Source organism: Oncorhynchus kisutch, unplaced genomic scaffold (assembly GCF_002021735.2).
Source record: "Oncorhynchus kisutch isolate 150728-3 unplaced genomic scaffold, Okis_V2 Okis03b-Okis08b_hom, whole genome shotgun sequence".
Lineage (NCBI taxonomy): Eukaryota > Metazoa > Chordata > Actinopteri > Salmoniformes > Salmonidae > Oncorhynchus > Oncorhynchus kisutch.
Window position 1 is genome coordinate 1,742,465 of NW_022261980.1, and position 26,274 is coordinate 1,768,738.

The 26,274-nt window shown below is 43.6% G+C and overlaps 1 protein-coding gene across 1 annotated transcript; it reads right to left on the reverse strand.

The window, feature by feature from the left end:
* Positions 1-3,506: 3,506 nt before the first annotated feature.
* Positions 3,507-4,642, reverse strand: LOC116359643 (cocaine- and amphetamine-regulated transcript protein). The gene is made up of 3 exons (XM_031812763.1): positions 4,334-4,642; positions 4,115-4,198; positions 3,507-3,868 (listed from the first exon to the last, which is right to left on the reverse strand). Exons 1-3 carry the CDS (start codon positions 4,532-4,534, stop codon positions 3,761-3,763), a joined length of 393 nt encoding a protein of 130 aa, XP_031668623.1. The 5' UTR covers positions 4,535-4,642; the 3' UTR covers positions 3,507-3,760.
* Between the last annotated feature and the right edge of the window lie 21,632 nt (positions 4,643-26,274).

A 26,274-nucleotide genomic window follows, 5' to 3' on the forward strand; every position in this document is an offset into this window, starting at 1 on the left:
ATAATTAGAGCAGTAAAAATAAATGTTTTGCCATACCCGTGGTATACTGTCTGATATTCCACGGGTGTCAGCCAATCAGCATTCAGGGCTCGAAACAACCCAGTTCATAATAATCAGATAATGTTCTTGCCATCCACTTTCTCTCATTAGAGTCCTTAGAGTCTGCGACATTTACAAGTAATTGTGCCTAGTCACTCTCCCTGGCATCTTCATTACGTTGGGGCGGCAGCGTAGCCTAGTGGTTAGAGCGTTGGACTAGTAACCGGAAGGTTGCAAGTTCAAACCCTGTCGTTCTGCCCCTGAACAGGCAGTTAACCCACTGTTCCCAGGCCGTCATTGTAAATAAGAATTTGTTCTTAACTGACTTGCCTGGTAAAATAAAGGTTAAAATAAAAAGTTAGTTGTAATAATAATGTAATATGCACCCATCAAAATGCATTTTGAGTCACCCTTGGTCGGCTCCTTGTTCCCGCTTAATAGGTGTTATTTGCTTTACTAGCCAAGTCAAATCCTTATAAATCGTGATTTAATTGGCATATTGGTGGCTGACCTCATCCTGACCCTCCGCTGTCTTGCGTCACCATCATAGTGTTTCCTTCAGGTTGTTGTAGTACTGCTGGAGAGTTAGTATGTGTTTACGCTACTCACAGCTAGTTAACTGTGGAATATGTTCCTTTAGATATACACTGAGTATACAAAACATTAAGAGCACCTGCTGAATATTAGGAAGGTGTTCCTAATGTTTGGTATACTCAGTGTATTATACTTAATGAGTGAAGGGAAAAGGATGTTTTAGCACAGCATGGTTACATACCATATGTATGTAGTGTGATTGTAACAACAAGGCATTGAGGGTCCTTTGGAATGAACATTATTGGATGTGGTGGGGAATTTAATCTGATGGAAAAGTTTTCTGTACAACCCACAGATGGTGTTTCATAGATAGCGATAACACTCACACACATACATGAGTGCATCTGACCCTTGTCAATTTGATGAGTCAAATATTTTAATTGTACCTGTCTCACTCCCTATCAAATAAAGACATATGCCAGAACTAGCAACAGAGCAAAATACTGCATGAAAGACAATGCTGTGTTTAGGTTATGTAAAGTTTATGTAAATAAGCCAGCTGCAGCATAATTTGCTATGTGACCTGATTTCTCTGGCTCTAAACAGCCCATTATTAACCACCATGTTTGTCCTCACATCTGAAGTGTCAGCCGAATAGTTATTTAAAGGCCCAGTGAAGTCAAAAAACAACCTTCTGCACAACAACACTCCCCACTCTGAGCCAACTCCTGTGCTCTGTTGGGTGAGACTTTTGAGCTTTGAGTGGCATGTGTTCGTGCACCGAAGATGAAGAGTTTGAGCTCTGCCCTGGACAGAACTGAATGCACGCTGCCAGTGGCGTGTATTCATGGGTGGCAAGGGAGGCCAGGCTTCCCCCAAAAACAGACCAAGAAAAATAAAACAAATCTTGAGTCTTTATGTGTTTCATAATTTTCGAAACAGCTCCCCTCTTTCTTGGTATATGTAGGCCATCTATTTGATGCCCCCTGGTGCAAAAGAGTATGGCGATGTTGCTGCAAGCCAGCGAGCACCCTTGAATAAAAAAAGCATCAAATAATAGCTAATCAGCATTGAGCTAAACTGAGTGAGCTCAACTGTGAATGGTCCTGGCATTCCAAAAAAGTGTCAAGGGAAGCCAATTTGGATTTGGCTTCACTCCTATCAAATCACATTGAGAGCATAGGTCATTGACAGAAACAACTTGTATTGTTGCACCTCCTTTTGATTTCCTCCAGCGGCTAGCTAGCTAAAATAACACCATGTGTGTGTATCACATGGGTATGTGTGAAACTCACTCCCCAGACTGAAGTAGCCCCACTTATGGCGCGACTGGTAAGATGCTTCAGCAGGGCGGTCACGTACGTTTGCAAGGAAAGGTCCTGGGCTCGAGCCTAGGTATGAGCCGATTCAGGAGTAAGCGGTACTTGCTAGGCAAGCTGCGTGAGGTCCGTTACAGGTGCGGTGACCCAGATCTGCAGTTTCGCTCAGATCAATGCTGGGGACTGGGGTTGGTGTAGAGTAAGTTGGGGGGGTGAATGTAGAAACCCACTCCTTAGCCTGAAGTTGTGCCGCTGAGGAGCCTGCTTTTCAGTGACGCGACTGGTAAGACGATTCAGGAGGGCGGACAGTGTGTTTGAAAGGCAGGCGCCAAATAGACAGAAAGAACATTCTGTTCCTTTCCTGAGACAGAGTTTATTTGTGTTGTAGAATGCAACACAATCTAGAGGAAAAAGAAACACACACCTATTTAGGCGAGGTGCTGGCTAGCGGAGTGGAACACTTGAAAATAAAGGAGAGCTGCACACTCTAAGAGCTCAGTTGCAAAAAAGGAATGCCCAACGTTTCAACAGGCAAACTGTCTTCACCAGGGTATGAACACAACACAGTCATTATTAATGAGACATGGGCCCATCGGAGAAGAGAGAGGAGAGGAATCAGAGAGACAGCCTGGACAAGTGAGGGATGGAGGGATGGAGGTGGAGATGGTGGAGATCAACCGCAGTGGGAGAGGATGGGTAAATTTGAGCTATTTAGGTATGTGGTGTTGTAAGGCAATCCACAACTATGAACTATGTCAGCAATCCCACCTCCTGCCTTACAACACTTGTCTCGGAGTCACCGATTGCATTTACAGTATATAATTAGCTGATATGACCTCACAGCCTAACAATGTCCTACGATTCAGTCCTATGTTTGAATCAGATACACACCTTGGTGTGATAATATGTGAGAGCATGTGTTCCAAATGGCAACAATTCTCTATACACTGCTCTACTTATGACCAGAGCCCATCAACAGTAACTTGATTTACAACATGTTTTGCAAACACCAACTGTCAGGTTTGTGAGCCACTTTGGGTGGAACAGACTGGAAAAATTCAAACCAGCTACTTTTGTGTTATTTCAGGAAATACTGTAATAAAAGGCTTTCCTCTAACCGAGTAATGTTGGTTACCTCACAACAATGCAAAGACACCCCAAAAAAGCATGGAGTGACACCAATGCTTCTATGGAAAAACACCACAAGGGAAATAGTTAAATAACATACTTTTTATTCACTTGAAAACCATAAAATATTCTCTACAAGTTGAACTATTGTGATTATATAACTTGTATTCATCATGAAGGTAGTGTAAATGTCTAATGCTCTAAGTAAATCCTATTTATTAGATTCAACAAATGTACATACACTACTGTTTTGTTTATGTCCGACCATATCTCCATTTGGCCTAAAAATGCTATTTCATTCTCAGTCCAGACAAGACTCAGCCCTTATGAATCCACGTACTTCATGACTAATATTATCGGTAGGTATTTTTTACTTCATGAGTTTGTAGGAAATAACCCAGAACATTATCGCACACAGCATTGCGCATCATCTTTATGCATGTGGATCATGAAATGATTGGAGCAAAGAGAGACCACTCAGACTGCTTTACAAAACAAGATAGAACGCGGTTTATTCATAGCACAACTCATTTTTGGTTACAGAAACATCCAGTTGAAAATAAAATATTTCATAACTTCAAAATAAGCCTTTTTGGGGACAATCTCTCAGAATGCAACCAGTCACTCTCCGGATAATCGTATATTGTAGTATCATAACAATATTCCTATATCACATATCGTTCTGATGTAACAGTTTTAGTTTGCCATCAACTTCTAACTTACATTCAGACCAATTCAATTCACAAGCACTTGAGCAGGTAAGAGTTGCAGAATGCTCCGCGAGGACAGTCGCACATTTTGCCGATTCTCGCGCCCTTTCTCACTGCGCACTGCTCTCCAACGTCGCACTGAAAAAGAGAAAGTAGACAAAATAAGACCGTGTGCGACATTTTTGCCAACAGATGCAAAGGTCTGTGGGGTCATATCCACCTGTCACCACATCAGATCACATCAACCACAAAACATGGCACATGAACGCATTTAGTGAAAGTTAAAATGTTGAAATGTAGTTTTACGCGCCAGTTTAGGCAATCCGTTTTTCGAAATATAGGTCGTTCCATGTTTAGAAGGTTCGTTGAAATTGTTACATTTACCGTAGGGACTTGGCCGAATTTCTTTTCCCAGAATGGAAGTCTCTTGGTCTGCAGCTTTTTAAGAACGTCATGTAGTGCTCCAAGCTGTGGGAAATATTGACACATTAGAATGAGAAATCCTTCCAAAGCAGACCTTTCAAATAGACAAAAATCTAATGCTCATTAACCATTAAAGTCGCAGGTGTTACTAGATAGAATAGAAACTAGATAGAAACTTACCAGTTGCTTTTCGTTGGTCAAATTCGGATCTTTGGGGTAGAAGTCTCTCACACTTCTTGTGTCGAGGTCCAATTCGGAATCCGAGTAGTCAATTTCAGCACTAAGAACGATGGACAGCAACACCGCGCAAACCAACGCTCTGGTCCATAGCCTGGAGCTCTCCATGTTCCTAATGAGATTGCGCACAGTAGAAGATATCATTCGTCTCCAAAAGGTCCCGTTCTAATACTCCAGTTACCGCAATCCAAACACCTTTTATCTGTGTACCGCCGTGGCCGAAGTCTGTGACTTCCGTTGCGCCACCTTAACCATAGATTTTTCATGCGTAAGAGAGATGGCGTGGGTGAGTCATTACGTAAAGTTGGATGGCTTGTAATTGCTTAAAGTTGTGGGCGCTCGCTCCTACAAGGCACAGCTTACTCACTTTTTTTCATTGACGACATGAGATGTTTTCTATGACATGGTACAGTGCCTTCGGAAAGAATTCAGACCCCTTGACTTTTTCCACATTTTGTAACGTTACAGCCTTATTCTAAAATGGATTCAATTGTTTCACCCCTCATCAATCTACACACAATACCCCGTAATGAAAAAGCAAAAACTGTTTTTTTCATGTTTGCTCATTTATTTAAAAAAATGAAATATCACATTTACATAAGTATTCTGACCCTTTACTCAGTACTTTGTTGAAGCACCTTTGGCAGGGATTACAGCCTCAATTCTTATTCGGTATGATGCTAAAATCTTGGCACTCTGCAGATCCTCTAAAGCTCTGTCAGGTTGGATGGGGAGTGTTGTGGCACAGCTATTTTCCGTTCTCTTCATAGATGTTTGATCGGGTTCAAGGCCTTGGTTTTGCTGGGCCACTCAAGGACATTCAGAGACTTGTTCCGAAGCCACTCCTGCATTGTCTTTGCTGTGTGCTTAGGGTCATTGCTTGTTGGAAGGTGAGCCTTCGCCCCAGTCTGAGGTTCCGAGCGCTCTGGAACAGGTTTTCATCAAGGATCTCTCTGTACTTTGCTCCGTTCATCTTTGCCTTGTTCCTGACTAGTCTCCCGGTCCCTGCCGCTGAAAAACATCCCCACGGCATGATGCTGCCACCACCATGCTTCACCGTAGGGATGGTGCCAGGTTTCCTCCAGATGTGACACTTGGCATTCAGGCCAAAGAGTTCAATCTTGGTTTCATCAGACCAGAGAATCTTGTTTCTCGTGGTCTGAGAGTCTTTAGGTGGCTTTTGGCAAACTCCAAGCGTGCTATCATGTACCTTTTACTGAGGAGTGGCTTCCGTCTGGCCACTCTACCATAAAGGCCTGATTGGTGGAGTGCTGCAGAGATGGTTGTCCTTCTGGAAGATTCTCCCATCTCCACAGAGGAACTCTAGAGCTCTGTCAGAGCAACCATCGGGTTCTTGGTCACCTCCCTAACGAATGCCCTTCTCCCTCAATTGCTCAGTTTGGCTGGGTGGCCAGCTCTAGGAAGAGTCTTGGTGGTTCAAAACTTCTTCCATTTAAGAATGATGGAGGCCACTGTGTTCTTGGGGACCTTCAATGCTACAGAAATGTTTTTGTACCCTTCCCCAGAGCTGTGCCTCGACATAATCTTGTCTCGGAGCTCTACAGACAATTCCTTCGACCTCATGGCTTGGTTTTTGCTCTGGCATGCACTGCCATCTGTGGGACCTTATATAGACAGGTGTGTGCCTTTTCAAATCATGTCCAATCAATTTAATTTACCACAGGTGGACTCCAATCAAGTTGTAGAAACATCTCAAGGATGATCAATGGAAACAGGATGCACCTGAGCTCAATTTCGAGTCTCATAGCAAAGGCGCTGAATACTTATGTAAATAAGGTATTTCTGTTTTTGATTTTTAATGCATTTGCAAAAATGTCTAAAAACCTGTTTTCACTTCGTCGTTATGGAGCATTGTGTGTACATTGCTGAGATGTTTTTATTTCATTTATCCATTGTAGAATAAGGCTGTAACTCAAAAAAAAGTGGAAAAAGCCAAGGGGTCTGAATACTTTCCGAAGGCACTGTTTGTACCAGAAAGACCACCCCCATATTCATGTTGGACGGGATGACGAGGTACATTTGGAGAGGGATCATTTGTTGGCAGAGGAAAGACAGAAGAAAAAGTGTTTCTCGGATAGAGCATGGCGCTTGCAACGCCAGGGTTGAGAGTTCGAATCTCACGGAGGACCAGTACAAAACTTATGTACTCACAACTGTAAGTCGCCCTAAATAATAGCGTCTGCTAAATTACGTAAATAGTTACGCTATATCAGTGTAGGAGATTTTATCAAATAATTACACCAGTTTTATAGTGTATTTTGGACACATTACAGATTACACGTGAAAAAGAAAATGTAGGACTATAGTTTTAGTTACCTCTGGTGCCATGTGCTGTAAGTTTATGTCACATTTTCTCGCCAAATAATCATGGCATTCAGAAATTATCTTACGGCAAATATGTGACCCTGTCTTTGTGTGTCACCTCTCCCCTCGTTCTGTGAAGAGACTTGGTTGGGAAACAGACTGAACTGGTCAGAACTGCACATGACGCACTAGCCTACTCATCTTTAACCATTCTGTGCATTGAGACAATTAACCACAACACAAGCAGGGTTAACGTGTAGAGATGATCATTAGAAATATTGACACAGATCACAGAATGATATACTGTGTTGCTGTCTTGCGGTTACATTATGTTTTGTTCTTGATCATCTCGGTTTCTGACGGCAGCATCAAGTGTCTCCGGGTTCGGAGCTGGCTATTCACGAAACATCCGAGACATCTCTTTTGATCTCTTATTTCCGCGATATCCCAGTTTCCTGTCTGTCAGCCCGAGACGGAGATGAGGACTAGAGCGCTTTGATTGCGCTGGGGCTGCTGCGCGTTTGTGTGAGTCACTACTCTATTTTCCAATTACCGACTTAGACGCCGATAGGCCTATTAAAACATTTTTATTCACAGCAGATTAAAAAAAACATGTTTATTAGCAGTGGTGGAAACGTACCCAATTTGTCATGGGCAACTTTGTCTCAAGTAAAAGTGAAAGTCACCCAGTGAAATGCTACTTGAGTAAAAGTCTAAAAGTATCTGGTTTTAAATGTACTTAAGTAAAGTGGTGGAAAAAGTACCCAATTGTCATACTTGAGTAAACATTTTAAAAAAGAGGAAAAAGTAAATGATATTGGCTACATCAAATGTTTTAAATAAGCAAACCAGTTGGCACAATTTTCTTGTTGTTTAAAAAAAAATCGGGGACAGTCGGGTGCAGGTTTCTTACCGTTCCACTCAAGCCAATTTCAATAACTAATTTGTTAATATTTGTGATCAGTTTGCTTTGCTTTTATTGAACGTAGGACTACACAAAGATGTCTGCATTTGTGTTGAGTTGTGATGTTTTGCATTGTGTTGTTGCCATTTATTCAACAGCAAATCAGCTGCTAGGAGAGCTTCTCCTCTCATTCATGTATTTCCTAACTAGACCCAACAACAAAGCACCAATTAACCTACAAATGGAGGGTCAAGGAAATGAAGCTTTTTATTGATCATGGAGGCAGCCAAAGCCAACCCACATTCTGGGAGATTCAGATAATTAGAACCAGATTTCTGTCAGACCAAATAAATCAACCTTGGTGGTATACATAGGGCCTACTTCAATCCATCAATGTAGAAGGCGTCAGGCACTGACTGCAAACCTTAGTCTGGCTCTACTTTTTAGTGCAACAACAGTAGTTACTCCATATATGCTTTTTTAAATCTACAATTGAATGGAAAAGTTTCATTAGACAAAGACTCCAATATTTGTATTGATCTGTCACACATAAAACACAAAAATACCAACAAACACAACAAACACAACAAACACAGTCAACACCACACAATGTCATATAAAGAGCTCCAGACCATGATATTGATTGATTCATTTTATTTTATGTTTGTGTGTGTTTAGGAGTGCAATAGAGAGGAGACAAGTGAAAATACAGTAGAAAAGTACAAGAGAGAGACAGGTTCCAGGTTAAATGTTATCCAACTTGTTTGCCCTGAGTGAGGGATTCTGTTATGATGGTATGAAGGCACACTTCCTTTCTCAGCTCTTCTAAGAGCCATCAAATCAAATCAAATGTATTTATATAGCCCTTCGTACATCAGCTGATATCTCAAAGTGCTGTACAGAAACCCAGCCTAAAACCCCAAACAGCAAGCAATGCAGGTGTAGAAGCACGGTGGCTAGGAAAAACTCCCTAGTAAGGCCAAAACCTAGGAAGAAACCTAGAGAGGAACCAGGCTATGTGGGGTGGCCAGTACTCTTCTGGCTGTGCCGGGTGGAGATTATAACAGAATTTGGCCAAGATGTTCAAATGTTCATAAATGACCAGCATGGTCAAATAATAATAATCACAGGCAGAACAGTTCAAACTGGAGCAGCAGCACGGCCAGGTGGACTGGGGACAGCAAGGAGTCATCATGCCAGGTAGTCCTGAGGCATGGTCCTAGGGCTCAGGTCCTCCGAGAGAGAGAAAGAAAGAGAGAAAGAGAGAATTAGAGAGAGCATATTTAAATTCACACAGGACACCGGATAGGACAGGAGAAGTACTCCAGATATAACAAACTGACCCTAGCCCCCCGACACATAAACTACTGCAGCATAAATACTGGAGGCTGAGACAGGAGGGGTCAGGAGACACTGTGGCCCCATCCGATGACACCTCCGGACAAGGCCAAACAGGAAGGATATAACCCCACCCACTTTGCCAAAGCACAGCCCCCACACCACTAGCCATGCATCTACACTGCAGCTGTCATCCACACGAAGAACACTATATACTGTATATTTACTGAACAAAAATATAAACGCAAAATGTAAAGTGTTTGTCCCATGTTTCATGAGATGAAATAAAAGATCCCAGATATTTTCCATATGCACAAAAAGCTTATTTCTCTCCAATTTGGTGCACAAATTTGTTTACATCTCTGTTTGTAAGCATTTCTCCTTTGCCAAGATAATCCATCCATCTGACAGGTGTGGCATATCAAAGGCTGATTAAACAGCATGATCATTACACAGGCGCACCTTTTGCAGGGGACAATAAAAGTACCACGGATGTCTCAAGTTTTGAAGGAGCGTGCAATTGGCATGATGACTGCAGGAATGTCCACCAGAGCTGTTGCCAGAGAATTGAATGTTCATTTCTCTACCATAAGCCGGCTACAACGTCGTTTTAGAGCCTCCACATCCGGCTTCTTTATCTGAGACCAGCCACCCAGACAGCTGATGAAACTAGGCAGTATTTTTGTGTGTAATAAATCCTAATTTATTGAACTAATTCTGATTTGCTGGGCCTGGCTCCCCAGTGGGTGGGCCTGGCTCCCAAGTGGGTAGGGCATTTGCCCTCCCAGGCCTATCCATGGCTTTGCCCCTGCCCCTGTGAAATCCATAGATTAGGGCATAATTCATTCATTTCAATTGACTGATTTCCTTATATAAACTGCAACTCAGTAAGATGGTTGAAATTGTTGCATGTTGTGTTTACTGTTTTTCAGTATATATATATAGCTGTTCTTCATGCACACATTCCAGATAGAACTGCAGCCAAGTTGGAGGGTGAAGTTGCCCTAGAAACTGATCTTGGTCAGCTTTCCATTTCCTCACTAATGGTTAAGGTTAAGATTGGTGGAGGGGACACTGGATCTGTACCTAGGGGAAACTTCACCCTGGAGCCAGTTACAATCCACATTCATAGTCCACATTTTGCTGACCTGACAGAAAAGTTGTTAACTTTCCACTAATCCAAAACTTGTAATGAAATCCAAAACTTTCTAGGTTTCCAACACCCAGCAATAATTATGTTTGTTATAGATACTAAATTAAAAGGCCATAACAATTGTTTGTGTGTGTGTGTTACAGCCTGTGGTGTGAGTGTGTGTGTGTGTGTGTGTGTGTGTGTGTGTGTGTGTGTGTGTGTGTGTGTGTGTGTGTGTGTGTGTGTGTGTGTGTGTGTGTGTGTGCGTGCATGCATGTGTGTATTACTGCTTGTGTGTGTGTGAGTGTGTGTTACTGCCTGTGTGTGTTATTGCCTGCTTGTGTATCAATGTTGCCTTCCTGTCTTTGAAGTAAATTCCTAGCTGAAAGGCGCTGCTGTTGTGTAGGAGATCTCATCCTTCATTATTTCCTCCCTTAATTATCCCTTCCTCCCCTCTTCCTTCCATCTTCCTCCCTTCTTCATTCTCTCTTCCTCCCCCTTTCCTTCTCTCTTCCTCCCCTCTTCCTTCCATCTTCCTCCCCTCTTTTTCCTTTCTTCATTCTCTCTTCCTCCCCTCTTCCTTCCATCTTCCTCCAATCTTTTTCCTTTCTTCATTCTCTCTTCCTCCCCTCTTCCTTCACTCTTCCTTCACTCTTCCTTCTATCTTCCTCCCCTCTTCCTTCCATCTTCCATCTTCCTCCCCTCTTCCTCCCCTCTTCTTCCCCTCTTCCTCCCCTCTTCTTCCCCTCTTCCTCCCCTCTTCTTCCCCTCTTCCTCCCCTCTTCCTTCCATCTTCCTCCCCTCTTCCTCCCCTCTTCCTCCCCTCTTCCTCCTCTCTTCATCCCATCTTCCTCCTTTCTCCCTAATAAGATCCCACTTCTGCTGTTGTTTGTCTTATCGAGACTCCCAAATCCTCCCTTTGTATCCTTTCTCCCCTGTGTGTGTGTGTGTGCTTGCATGTGTGTGTGCTTGCGTGTGTGTGTGTGTGTGTGCGTGCATGTGTGTGTGTGCATGCGTGCATGGTTTGTGTGTGTGTTTCAGTAGTGTCTAATTATCAAGCCAAAAAGGACTTTGCGATGCTGCCATTGATTCTACGTGGGAGTGGATGATTACGTCCTTCTCACCTCAGATATTTAAATGTTGTTTACTCTCTCACAGTAGAGGGCAATCATAAGATCTGGGCTCAAATGAACACAAAGAAGATGGCTGAATCCCAACTGGCAGCCTATTCCCTATATGGCTTTGCTCAAAAGTAGAGCACTATATATACAGTATAGGGAATGTGGTGCCATTTGGGACGCAGAGGAGAAGACAGCATCCTGCTCTGCACCCAGCTGCTGCGTCATGGCAGAGGGAGTTGGAACAAAGCTAGAAATGTCGTCTTTCGTTGGAATAAACTTGGACTTGCGCCTCACTTCTTTCTTGAGAAGGTTCACTGTATGCTCACACACACACACACACACACACAGTCTTCTTTATCTGGATCCCCATCAGCTGATGCAGGGGTCCAATTCGTCTCTGATCTGTGAGTTGAGTTTTTAGTTCAGTTTAGTTTTATGTAGTATATGGCAGCTAAAAGCAGGGTTGCCAAAGTTACAACTTGTTTGGAAAGCTCTGGGAAAAGTAGACTTTCAATATGTAAGAAAGTTAGACTGTCTCCTCTCTAACCTTCCTGTCTATTTCTGTGGAACCTCTTGAGCTTTGCTGTGGTGAAGCTGTGATTATCTGCACCACCAAGTCAAATCTGCTCTATCTTCATCTCTTCTCCATCTCCTCTCCTCTCCTTCATCTGCACTGATTGGAAAATACTTGGCAGGTGAAAACAATATGGTGGCTCCTCAACATTAGGCTGGCTTCCACCTGGTCAGTCCTTTCAGATAAGAGCAATCAAGGAGAGGAGATGACGATAGAAGTGGTTATGGAGCGGGCCAAGAGCTTCAAGTTCCTTGGCATCCACATCACTAAGGACTTAACATGGTCCACACACACCCACACAGTCGTGAAGAGACCTGTAACAACTTCTTTAAGAGGCTCCTCTGTCCTCCACTCGTTACCTTTATTAATGGCACCTGTTTGAACTTGTTATCAGTATAAAAGACACCTGTCCACAACCTCAAACAGTCACACTCCAAACTCCACTATGGCCAAGACCAAAGAGCTGTCAAAGGACACCAGAAACAAAATTGTAGACCTGCGCCAGGCTGGGAAGACTGAATCTGCAATAGGTAAGCAGCTTGGTTTGAAGAAATCAACTGTGGGAGCAATTATTAGGAAATGGAAGACATACAAGACCACTGATAATCTCCCTCGATCTGGGGCTCCACGCAAGATCTCACCCCGTGATCACAAGAACGGTGAGCAAAAATCCCAGAACCACACGGGGGGACCTAGTGAATGACCTGCAGAGAGCTGGGACCAAAGTAACAAAGCCTACCATCAGTAACACACTATGCCGTCAGGGACTCAAATCCTGCAGTGCCAGACGTGTCCCCCTGCTTAAGCCAGTACATGTCCAGGCCCATCTGAAGTTTGCTAGAGAGCATTTGGATGATCCAGAAGAAGATTGGGAGAATGTCATATGGTCAGATGAAACCAAAATATAACTTTTTGGTAAAAACTCAACTTGTTGTGTTTAGAGGACAATGAATGGGGCCATGTATCGTGAGATTTTGAGTGAAAACCTCCTTCCATCAGCAAGGGCATTGAAGATGAAACGTGGCTGGGTCTTTCAGCATGACAATGAACCCAAACACACCGCCCGGGCAACGAAGTAGTGGCTTCGTAAGAAGCATTTCAAGGTCCTGGAGTGGCCTAGCCAGTCTCCAGATCTCAACCCCATAGAAAATCTTTGGAGGGAGTTGAAAGTCCGTGTTGCCCAGCAACAGCCCCAAAACATCACTGCTCTAGAGGAGATCTGCATGGAGGAATGGGCCAAAATACCAGCAACAGTGTGTGAAAACCTTGTGAAGACTTACAGAAAACGTATGACCTCTGTCATTGCCAACAAAGGGTATATAACAAAGTATTGAGATAAACTTTTGTTATTGACCAAATACTTATTTTCCACCATCATTTGCAAATAAATTCATTAAAAATCCTACAATGTGATTTTTCTGGATTTTTTTTCTCATTTTGTCTGTCATAGTTGAAGTGTACCTATGATGAAAATTACAGGCCTCTCTCATCTTTTTAAGTGGGAGAACTTGCACAATTGGTGGCTGACTAAATACTTTTTTGCCCCACTGTAGGTGGAGAGAGGAAAGAGAAAGGTGTAGAAAGGAGGGAGGGAGAAAAAGAAGGGGAGAGGTGGAGAGAGAAACAAAATGAGTCTTATCAAGAGAGGAGAAGTGATCTCTGTCCAGTGCTATAATTACAGCTGGCCAATGCCACTGTCACCTACATGCTTCGTTAGTACAGGGCCCATCACTGCCACAACACTCTTTTATGGACCCTGATGTAAGAGAGGGAGGAGGAGGACACGAGGGCAAGGTGAAGCTGCTCCTCGGGTCGGTCAATTGTTCTGTGTCTGTGATCTTAACTTTTTCTCTTCCTCTCTATCTCTCTCTCGGTCTCTGTCTGTCTTTTCTCTCCTCGTATTTCTCTCCTCTTCTGTCATTCTGTCTTTGTCTCTCTTCTCTGTCGTACTCTCTCCTTTCTCTCTCCCTCCCTTTCTCTCACTCTCTCCTTTCTCTCTCCCTCCCTTTCTCTCACTCTCTCCTTTCTCTCTCACTCTCTCCTTTCTCTCTCCCTCCCTTTCTCTCACTCTCTCCTTTCTCTCTCCCTCCCTTTCTCCAATTTTAATGTCTTCAGACCTCTAATTTCTTTAAGGTTTTTTTTGTCAATGAGAGTGCCAATCAACACACACACACACACACACACACACACACACACACACACCACACACACACACACACACACACACAGGTTTTGTGTTGATACCAGCTGTGACTGACACCTTATTGGTAGATAGCAAGTGAGACAAGAGAAGCCATGTCCAAATCAAATCAAATTGTATTGGTCACATACACATGGTTAGCAGACATAAATGCGAGTGTAGTGAAATGCTTGTGCTTCTAGTTCCAACAATCCAACAATCCAACGATGATAGCGAGGTGAACAGGCAGTGACTGGGGTGTTTGTTGTCCTTGATGATCTTTTTGGCCTTCCTGTGACATCGGGTGGTGTAGGTGTCCTGGAGGGCAGGTAGTTTGTCCCGGGTGATGCGTTGAGCAGACCTCACTACCCTCTGGAGAGCCTTACATTTGTGGGCGATAGGATGCCAAATTTCTTCAGCCTCCTGAGGCGCTGTCAGCCTCCCACTGTAGTGTCGTCTGCAAACTTGATGATTGAATTGGAGGCGTGCATGGCCACGCAGTCATGGGTGAACAGGGAGTACAGGAGAGGGCTGAGAACGTACCCTTGTGGGGCCCCAGTGTTGAGGATCAGAGGGGTGGAGATGTTGTTTCCTACCCTCACCACCTGGGGGTGTCCCCCTGAGCTGCATGCAACTGGAGCTCAGCATGCTAAATGCAGTCGATGAACAGCATTCTTACATAGGTATTCCTGTTGTCCAGATGGGTTAGGTCAGTGTGCAGTGTGATTGCGATTGCGTCGTCTGTGGACCTATTGGGGCGGTAAGCAAATTGGAGTGTGTCTAGGGTGTCAGGTAGGGTGGAGGTGATATGATCCTTGACTAGTTTCTCAAAGCACTTCATGATGACGGAAGTGAGTGCTATGGTGCGATAGTCGTTTAGCTCAGTTACCTTAACTTTTTTGGGAACAGGAAGAATGGTGGCCCTCTTGAAGCACGTGGGAACAGCAGACTGGGATAGGGATTGATTTAATATGTCCGTAAACACACCAGCCAGCTGGTCTGCGCATGCTCTGAGGACGCGGCTAGGGATGCCGTCTGGGACGGGCGTGTCTTGCGAGGGTTAACACGTTTAAATGTTTTACTCACGTTGGCTGCGGTGAAGGAGAGCCCGCATGTTTTGGTAGCGGGCCGTGTTGATGGCACTGTATTGTCCTCAAAGTGAGCAAAGAAGCTATTTAGTTTGTCTGGGAGCAAGACATCGGGGTCCACGACGGGGCTGGTTTTCTTTTTGTCGTCCGTGATTGACTGTAGACCCTGCCACATACTTCTTGTGTCTGAGCCGTTGAATTGTGACTCTACTTTGTCTATATACTGATGCTTAGCTTGTTTGATTGCCTTGCGGAGGGAATAGCTACACTGTTTGTATTCGGTCATGTTTCCGGTCACCTTGCCCTGATTAAAAGCAGTGGTTTGTGCATTCAGTTTTGCTCGAATGCTGCCATCAATCCACGGTTTCTGGTTGGGAAGGTTTTAATTGTCGCTGTGGGTACAACATCACCGATGCATTTGCTAATAAACTCGCTCACCGAATCAGTGTATACATCATTGTTGTTGTTCGACGCTATCCGGAACATATCCCAGTCGACGTGATCGAAGCAATCTTGAAGCATGGAATCAGATTGGTCGGACCAGCGTTGAACAGACCTGAGCACGGCCGTTTCCTGTTTTAGTTTCTGTCTATAGGCTGGGAGCAACAAAATTGAGTTGTGGTCAGATTTGCCGAAAGTAGGGCAAGGGAATGCTTTGTATGCATCGCAGGAATTTAGAGTAACAATAATCCAGGATTTTGCTGCAATGAATGCAGCCTCGGGATATGTGGCTTCCAGTTTACATAGAGTCCAATGAAGTTCTTTCAGGGCAGTCGAGGTGTCTGCTTGGGAGGGGATATACACCACTGTGATTATAATCGAAGAGAATTCCCTTGGTAGATAATGTGGTCGGCATTTGATTGTAAGGAATTCTAGGTCAGGTGAACAAAAGGACTTGAGTTCCTGTATGTTGTTATGATCACACCACGTCTTATTAATCATAAGGCATACACCCCAGCCCTTCTTCTTACCAGAGAGATGTTTGTTTCTGTCAGCACGATGTGTGAAGAAAGCAGGTGGCTGTACAGACTATGATAACATATCCGGAGTGAGCCATGTTTCCGTAAAGCAGAGAATGTTACAGTCTCTGATGTCTGCCTGGAAGGCAACCCTTGCTCGGATTTCATCTACCTTGTTGTCAAGAGACTGGACATTGGCGAGTAGTATGCTCGGGAGTGGTGAGCGATGTGCCGGTCTATGGAGCCTGACCAGAAGACCACTTCTTCTGCCCCTTCTGCGGAGCCGTTGTTTTGGGTCGCCGGCTGGGATCCGATCCATTGTCCTGGGTGGTGGACCAAACAGAGGATCCTCTTCGGGAAAGTCGTATTCCTGGTCATAATGTTGGTAAGTTGACGCTGCTCTTATATCCAATAGTTCCTCCCGGCTGTATGTAATAAGACTTAAGATTTCCTGGGGTAACAATGTAAGAAATAATACATATGACAAAATACGGCATAGTTTCCTAAGAATGTGATGCGAGGCGGCCATCTCTGTTGGTACCGGATGTAGTGCAGATAGATTAGTGCAGATATATGCACTAATGACGATTATGTTGGCATGCTCACATGGACAGCCAACAATTTCCTTTCCCAGAATGGGATGGCAAATTACTTAGACATCTGCAATAACTACAGCCTGGTGTCTGTATGTATTATTTTCTGAGTAGTTGTCATGTCTATTGTGTTCTGAATGAATGACTCATAGGAGTAACTGCCTTGTTGTCTTGGTGCCAGTTTGAGCTGTGATTTAGACAGTGTTTTAAGGATCATCCCCCTCCTCTCTGTCTCTCTCTGTCTCTCTCTCTCTCTCTCTCTCTCTCTGTCTCTTTCTCTCTCTGTCTCTCTCTCTCTCTCTCTCTGTCTCTTTCTCTCTCTGTCTCTCTCTCACTTTCTCTTGCTTTCTCTCACTCTCTACACATTGAAAACAAAGCCGTGTATAGTTTCCGTGACTGCAGCGGAATGGTCTCTTGGGTCCTCCTCTTTTTTCATATGACGTGGATGTTGATTAAGGTAGCCCTCCACACCTCCTCTTCTTTCTGATGACGTGGATGTTGATTAAGGTAGCCCTCCACACCTCCTCTTCTTTCTGATGACGTGGATGTTGATTAAGGTAGCCCTCCACACCTCCTCTTCTTTCTGATGACGCGGTGTTGATTAAGGTAGCCCTCCACACCTCCTCTTCTTTCTGGTGACGTGGATGTTGATTAAGGTAGCCCTCCACACCTCCTCTTCTTTCTGGTGACGTGGATGTTGATTAAGGTAGCCCTCCACACCTCCTCTTCTTTCTGATGACGTGGATGTTGATTAAGGTAGCCCTCCACACCTCCTCTTCTTTCTGATGACGTGGATGTTGATTAAGGTAGCCCTCCACACCTCCTCTTCTTTCTGATGACGTGGATGTTGATTAAGGTAGCCCTCCACACCTCCTCTTCATTCTGATGACGTGGATGTTGATTAAGGTAGCCCTCCACACCTCCTCTTCTTTCTGATGACGTGGTGTTGATTAAGGTAGCCCTCCACACCTCCTCTTCTTTCTGATGACGTGGATGTTGATTAAGGTAGCCCTCCACACCTCTTTGATTCAGAGGAGTTTGGTTAAATGTGGAAGACACATTTCAGTTGAATGCATTTATTTGTGCAACTGACTAGGTATCCCCTTTCCATCTCTTTCTGTTTCTCTCCCTCCCCCCTCTATTTCTCCCCCTATCTCTCTCCCTCCCCCTCTATTTCTCCCCCTATCTCTCTCCCTCCCCCCTCTATCTCTCCCCCTATCTCTCTCCCACCCCCATATCCTCCCTGTGAATGACTGCTTTAAATGTTTGTTATAGTTTCACCTTTCCACAGAGGGGTCATATTAGTGTGTAGTCCAAACTGTTGTGACCCTACAGACAGAAGTTGGCAGATCATATGTACCGACTTCAGACGAGTCCTAAGACGCTTGTAGGGGTTGTAGAGTAAAACAGAGAACGCCATCGCGTTCATGAGTCTCCTCTTTCCATAATAGTTGTAGTCCAAGTGTTTTTAAGTAACTGGGGGTTGTGATAAGGTACTTTAGTGACACCAAGCAGACAATTGTATCAACATTTCTGGGGCTTGTTGAGTTGGAGGGAGGAGATGCCAAATCTATAGCCCGTGCTGTTGTGGCTTTCCTCGAGAAGTGTTGTCTTAAAAAAGAGAAACTCATGGGGATAGGGACTGACAATGCCTCTGTTCTGACAGGGATTAACAATGGGGTTCATAAAGTGCTGAAGGAGGAGTATGGCCTCATATCTGGTTCTTATTCATTGTGTGTTCCACTCTCTGCAGCTTGCTGTAAGTCATGCTTCCAATGACACCATCCCTCGTAGTGTGGAGTACTTGGTACGAGAGACTTATAACTGGTTTTCAGTGTCTCCAAAGCGCAGGGAGGCCTACAAGGCCATATGAGACAATCAACTGTGGGGAGAAACCTTTACAGATAACCAAGGTGTGTGCCACGCGTTGGCTCTCCATTGAACCCGCGGTTTCAGCACAGTGGATCTGGGCTGATTCCGGTAGAGAGTCAGACTCGGCTGATGTCATGTGGCCAGAGTCTGGCCCGCCTTCGGCAGTATTAGTTATGGCTAGGATGCGGGGATTGAGCTCATGCTGAGTTATCTGGCCCAAATGTATTACTTGGGGCTCGGGCCGATTGTGCCTACTCTCTGGCAAGATGATTACACGGGCTGCTTTATATAATTAACATTTATTTATTTATTTTTCCATTAAATGGTCGTTCAAATAGAACGCATACGGAAGAAAACTACATTTAGATTTCAGCTTTGAAAGTCATTTTGCGCGTTTTCAGTATGGCTACTCGTTGAGCAAACTCCCTTGGGTGCACGTTTTGAACCTAGCTAATGAACAGCTGGAACCTAGCTAATGAACAGCTGGAACATAGCTAATGAACAACTGGAACCTAGCTAATGAACAGCTGGAACCTAGCTAATGAACAGCTGGAACCTAGCTAATGAACAGCTGGAACATAGCTAATGAACAGCTGGAACCTAGCTAATGAACAGCTGGAACCTAGCTAATGAACAGCTGGAACCTAGCTAATGAACAGCTGGAACATAGCTAATGAACAGCTGGAACCTAGCTAATGAACAGCTGGAACATAGCTAATGAACAGCTGGAACCTAGCTAATGAACAGCTGGAACATAGCTAATGAACAGCTGGAACATAGCTAATGAACAGCTGGAACATAGCTAATGAACAACTGGAACATAGCTAATGAACAGCTGGAACCTAGCTAATGAACAACTGGAACATAGCTAATGAACAGCTGGAACCTAGCTAATGAACAGCTGGAACATAGCTAATGAACAGCAAATGATGACAAGAGTGGTGTCTCAAATGGCACCCTACATAGTTCACTACTTTTGGCCAGAGCCATATGAGTCCTGGGGAAAAGTAATGCACTACAAAGGTAATATGGTGCCATTTGGGAAGAAAATTACATCCACTATTGCTGACTGATTCGTTTGTTGTGCCTTGTACCTTACTGACGAGTGACAACATTTTTAACATTGTTCTGTTATTAAAGGTTCAATCTATATTAATTACTGATGTTCAATGGTCATTTCAATTAATGATAAAGATATACCCATTGACTCCTGAAGAATATGGGGTCTCCCGTTTTGGGGTGGGGGCTCCTGTTTTTCTGGAAATCATATTATAGATTGTGGCTTTAAGATATTAATAACTTCAACGTAAACAAATGATTGAATACAAAGCATCAAACGTCTTTTCAAAAAAGAAATGAAAGAAAACATGAAGAAGACGTCACCAGAACTAATCCAATTACATCCTCAGCGCTCTGCAACAACTGACCTTGAAAGCGAGGGAGGTAAACTTTAGATTGCGTAACATGCCCCGACTATGTTTATTACTCTCTTGTTTTTCTCCAACTGCCCCTTTTATCTTTTCTCTCAAATAACTTTGCCTTGAATCCTGACCCATTTCATGTTCTCAGGCTGCTGGGAAGGTCTTCCTGTCAAAACCAATCTCCTCACTTTTGGGAGATGTTTTTTTTTCTTGTGCTTTAAATTTCTTTCTCATCTCTCTGTCCTCTCAAAATCTGGTAATCTCTTTCTGTGTTCTCTCTCTCCTCTCTCTCTCTCTCCCCTCTCTCGTTAAAACCCTCTGTATATTTGACATTATCTACGTCTTCAGTCCTGATGCATAATTCAGAAAGAAAGAAAAAGATGGCCTCTTTCACAGTCGAGTGGGTGGAGGCTATGATTAATGCTTAGCTTTGACAGCTACCGACATTAAATGATAACATTGAGATCTTTAAAGCCTGCCTAATAAAGCCAAACACCATCTGTTGAGATGCTAAATGCGTGGGTAGGTAAAGTGTGTTTATAGCTGTGTGTTTGACAAGGCTTTATTATTCAGAATAATACTCGTCAAGAATGGAATGGCATATCATAAGAGCCTGCCTTGTTGGAATAGATAGACTTGTTAAATTGGGTTAAGCAGTTGTTCCCTGGCCTCTTTCTAATAATGACAAAGAGGAAACAAGCAGCAACTCATGACAGAGAGAGACAGAGAGAGAGAGAAAGGAAAACAGAACGAGGGACAGCGAGAGAGAAAACGGGAGAGATACCTCAATCCACCCATTCCTTGTCCTCTCATCAGCCCTGAGGCAAATGGAGCAGTGGGGTTCATGTGTACACTCAGACTACCTCCCCTCGTCGGCCCTGCAGTCCCTCAGCACTGGCCTTGTGCGTCATCTTGAGGTAATTGAGGGTTCCAAGTTCGGAACCTTTCTGTCAGCCTCCACATCTTGGTATTTTTGTTATTGTTCCTAAAACGAACATGCTTATTTCTGTATTTGCACTATATGGAAACCTTGGCGTCACAGGAGGTTGGTGGCACCTTAATTGGGGAGGTCGGGCTCGTGGTGATGGCTAGAGCGGAATAAGTGGAATGGTATCAAATATGTCAAACACATGGTTTCCAGCACCCTCAGCACCCCTAGTTCCAGTGGCTATGGACAGTAGTAAACACACACACACACACCCTCAGCACCCCTAGTTCCAGTGGCTATGGACAGTAGTAAACACACACACACACACCCTCAGCACCCCTAGTTCTAGTGGCTATGGACAGTAGTAAACACACACACACACACACCCTCAGCACCCCTAGTTCCAGTGGCTATGGACAGTAGTAAACACACACACACACACACACACACACACACACACACCCTCAGCACCCCTAGTTCCAGTGGCTATGGACAGTAGTAAACACACACACACACACACACACACACCCTCAGCACCCCTAGTTCCAGTGGCTATGGACAGTAGTAAACACACACACACACACACACCTAAGCATTATGGGATGTTAATTGCTTAAAGGGAAGTTCCACCCAAAATCTTTTGATATTTATTTCATTAGTTCATTGTTGACAAAACGTTTAGTCCCATTTTTTCTGTTCCATCCATTATAATGAGCTGTCCTCCCCTCAGAGCCTCCTGTGCTTGGCGTTGAGTGAGACATTAAACTTTTGTAATGTTGATGAAAATCTTCCTCTCCTTTCCTCGGCTGCAGCCTGCGCAGAAGTACGTACATGCACACACACATACACAAATGCACACACATGCTGTACATGCGCACACACACACACACACACACACACACACACACACACACACACACACACACACACACACACACACACACACACACACACACACACACACACACACACACACACACGTGCACCCACACATTCACTAACACACAGACACACATGCACACACACGTGCACACCCACACACCGCAACCTTTTTTCATTCACATAACCTTTCACATTCAACGGTTTGGGCTCTCCACAGCACATTAAACACATGTGACAGGAGAGGTGACATGGAAGAAAATATCATAACATGATAAACACGATGTGTTGTGGTTAAGAAGGCAAACAGTCACAGACTGACACACACACAGAGACAGACAGACACACACACAGAATAAAATAGTATGGATTTACTATCAAAATAATGTTATCAATGAAAATACAGGTAACTGACAAAATAACGTAAACCCTTGAATAAATGAGGAATAGAACGTATATTGAAAGAAGGTGCTTCAACACAGGTATGGTTTCTGAGTTAATTAAAGGAAAACTCCACCCAAAAACTATCTTGGAAACTTGAGTGCTGACAAGCAAAACATTTTGGGACTATGTCAACAATGGACTAATGAAACAATTACCAAAATATCGTTTTTGGGTGGAACTTTCCTTTAAGCAATTCAAATCCCATAATGCTTAGCGTCATATTTAAAAATTCCCAGTTGGTCATTATTTAGCTACCATGGCTAGAAGAGATCTCAGTGACTTTGAAAGAAGGGTCTCAAAGGAGTATAGGGTCTTTAAAGGTTGTGTGTGTGTGTGTGTGTGTGTGTGTGTGTGTGTGTGTGTGTGTGTGTGTGTGTGTGTGTGTGTGTGTGTGTCTCAGTCACCAGATCTTAACCCAACTGAACACGTATGGGACATTCTGGAGCAGTGCCTGAGACAGCATTTTATACCACCATCAACAAAACAACAAAATGAAGGAATTTCTTGTGGAAGAATAGTGTCCTTCCAATAGAGTTCCAGACACTTGTAGAATCTATGCCAAGGTGCATTGAAGCTGTTCTGGCAGCTTGTGGTGGCCCGGAGCAAATGGAATGGCATCAAACACCTGGAAACCATGGAAACCATGTGTTGGATGTATTTTATTACCATTCCACTGATTCCGCTCCAGTCATTGCCACAAGCCTGTTCTCCACAATTAAGGTGCCACCAACATCCTGTGAGTCACAGGTAAATTAATTGACTGGCCCTCCGATTTGTGTCAGGCCGAATAACCCTGTTTACCTACGACTATATCCATGATATAGCACTGCCTCTTGTGCCTTACTACTTCATTCATTTATTTTGGTTTTAGAAACACCCCTCAAGATTAATCAGTTCTGTCAAAATTCTAAAAAAGCACTCCCACATCTGAGTTAGCTTGTTGCAAGTGTGGGGGAATCATTTAAAGAAAAAGAAAAACCTGCACACTGCTCTTACCAGTATCACTTATGTGCCTCTTTAATCAGAAAACATCTTCAGCTTGCAGAAAGGGTCTGGAAAACATTGATTACCCCCAAAACGTTTCCCACAAACCAGGGTTGTATTCTCCCATGTAAAACAGTCAGAACAAACATTCTAGGCAATTCCAAATGGAATGTCCTGCCACTTTTATAATAGCAATCCTTCAAACCCCTGTTTGAGTCAGTTATAAACCAAGTGAGCCGGAAGTAGACCAGGACAAACATTAGCAAACCCCAAGACACAGGAACTGACTAATGCCTAAGTTTCATTTGACATTTAAGTAATGAAACTTCCCCTGTGAGCTCAATTGCTAATCACACTGAAGGTGTTTGCGTTGAGTATTTCCATGGATATAAACTTTATTCCCCACTAATTGCCTTACCTCCCATCCCTTAAAATAACAAGCATTTATGGAAATGTCATTCTGAGTCATTGTAATTCAGATCAACTTCAAGGAAGCACCACCTACTCAGATATTGCCTTTGGACTTATTTTCCCCTGGAGGTAGACTGTGACAGGCAGTTGAACTGGGTCGTGTTCATTAGGCACAAAATCGAAGAAAACAGACTGAAAAGGGGAGGGACAACCTAATATTGTCCAATTAGAAACACTTGTTTTCGTTTTCCGTTGCTACCGGTACCTTAATTCAATTACCACAATGTTGCTGCTATGATAATGTGACCAATTCACACTAACATACAGTAATTGCTTACTTTTGTTCCACGATTAAAGTCAAATCAACTCAAATTTATTTATATAGCCTTTCTTACATCAGCTGATATCTCAAAGTGCTGTACAGAAAACCAGCCTAAAACCCCAAACAGCAAGCAATGCAGGTGTAGAAGCACGGTGGCTAGGAAAAACTCCCTAGAAAGGTCAAAACCTAGGAAGAAACCTAGAGAGGAACCAGGCTATGAGGGGTGGCCAGTCCTCTTCTGGCTGTGCCGGGTGGAGATTATAACAGAACATGGCCAAGATGTTCAAATATTCATAAATGACCAGCATGGTCAAATAATAATAATCACAGTAGTTGTCGAGGGTGCAACAGGTCAGCACCTCAGGAGTACATGTCAGTTGGCTTGAAAGTATTTCTACCGCTCCTGCTGTCTCTAGAGAGTTGAAAACAGCAGGTCTGAGACAGGTAGCACGTCCGGTGAACAGGTCAGGGTTCCATAGCCGCAGGCAGAACAGTTGAAACTGGAGCAGCAGTACGGCCAGGTGGACTGGGGACAGCAAGGAGTCATCATGCCAGGTAGTCCTGAGGCATGGTCCTAGAGCTCAGGTCCTCCAAGAGAGAGAAAGAAAGAAAGAGAGAAGGAGAGAATTAGAGAGAGCATACATAAATTCACACAGGACACCGGATAAGACAGGAGAAATACTCCAGATATAACAGACTGACCCTAGCCCCCCGACACATAAACTACTGCACCATAAATACTGGAGGCTGAGACAGGAGGGGTCAGGAGACACTATGGCCCCATCCGATGATACCCCCACACAGGGCCAAACAGGCATGATATAACCCCACCCACTTTGCCAAAGCACAGCCCCCACACCACAAAAGGCTCTGACTGGCCATTTGAATGGGTTATTTCTGACTAAGATCTTTACCCATTTTAAGTTAGATTGCCATTAGTTAATTGACTCTGGCAAGGGAGAGTTGGGATCTGCAAAAAACAAATTTCCAATTTACTCATGCATATTAATACACCCTTGCACATGTGTGAAATAGGACAAATATAAGCACCCATTAGATACTTATAGAGAGAGCAAAGGTCATGATATCAATCTGATCTGAGAACAGACAGGTCATGTGACTTTCTGCCAACCTGGAAGACTTGCTCGCTACATGCTCTGAAATTCTCAATTGCATGCTCCTCGTGTCCTCTCTCTCTCCTCGTCTCCTTCTCAAAACCGATTGGAGGAGAAGGTCAGAGGGTTTTGAAGAGGAAACAGGACTCAAGAAGTATGCAATTGAGATCCTATAAATGTAGACGTTCTAAATAGAAAAAGGATAATCTCTCCTCTCCTCAGGAGAAAGATCTCCTGTTCTTTCCTGTTTATTCCAGTCCAGTCCCTTCTTAGCAATGCAGTTGAAGGAAATTAGACATGGAGCCATTTAGAGTATTGAAATACCATTGGACTGACCACAGGGGTAAAACCGCAACAATCAATCGCCCGCAGCCACCTCATATCTACTCCGTTCACTCACTTTATCGATCATTCTCCACTGACTCACTGGGAAAAACCGAAGCCCTCAATATAAAGTCCTCGTCCAACAAGCCTCCAAAGTAATTAGAGACAGTAAATCATTTATATCGAGAGAGAGGTGTTTATTACAGTTCCTATAATGACTTGCATTATTCACGTAGACCCAGGTATTGAGGTAATGTCTTACTTTCACAATGTCTTACAGTCACATTAGAATCATTTCTGGGTTTGGGGAATTACCCCTGGCCCCAGAGGTCGTTAGTGACCTGGTTTAATCTCCTCTACTTGGCTTTGATGGAAGACCATGGCCGCGCGTTCCAAATGGCACCCTATTATGTACATAATGCACTACTTTTATCTCGGGTAAAACTAGTGCACTAGGGAATAGGATGCCATTTGGGCCACAGTCCACGTTTCAGACTGCAGACACTTTCTGTCTGGTGGGAAATATAGTTGGACGGACGGCGCCCAGAGAGAGAAAGACGAGAACAAAGTGGCCATTGATTAAAGTGAATTACATGATTAAAACCAAAATGTCTTAATTTGCTTTTGGCGAGTGAAAAAAGCAACAAATTGGTCTTTGCCAATCGCCATTAATTTAAAATTTAACATAAATGAAAACATGATAAAAGGTAGACCAATACTTCTGCCGAGCCTATTATAATTGGTATACACAGAAACAAATTTAAAATACAGTAAGGGAACTTTAAACATGCATGCACAGTCACAGCATAATCCTACAACTAATTTAAAATACAGTAAGGGAACTTTAAACATGCATGCACAGTCACAGCATAATCCTACAACTCATTTAAAATACAGTAAGGGAACTTTAAACATGCACAGTCACAGCATAATCCTACAACTAATTTAAAATACAGTAAGGGAACTTTAAA

Bases quoted from the DNA above. Each gene is read 5' to 3' on its own strand.
- LOC116359643 (XM_031812763.1), bottom strand. From the start codon at position 4,534: ATGATATCTTCTACTGTGCGCAATCTCATTAGGAACATGGAGAGCTCC. The intron at 4,199-4,333 runs GTAAGTTTCTAT...TATTTCCCACAG, and splicing joins TGACCAACGAAAAGCAACTG to CTTGGAGCACTACATGACGT. The intron at 3,869-4,114 runs GTAAATGTAACA...TCTCTTTTTCAG, and splicing joins AATTCGGCCAAGTCCCTACG to TGCGACGTTGGAGAGCAGTG.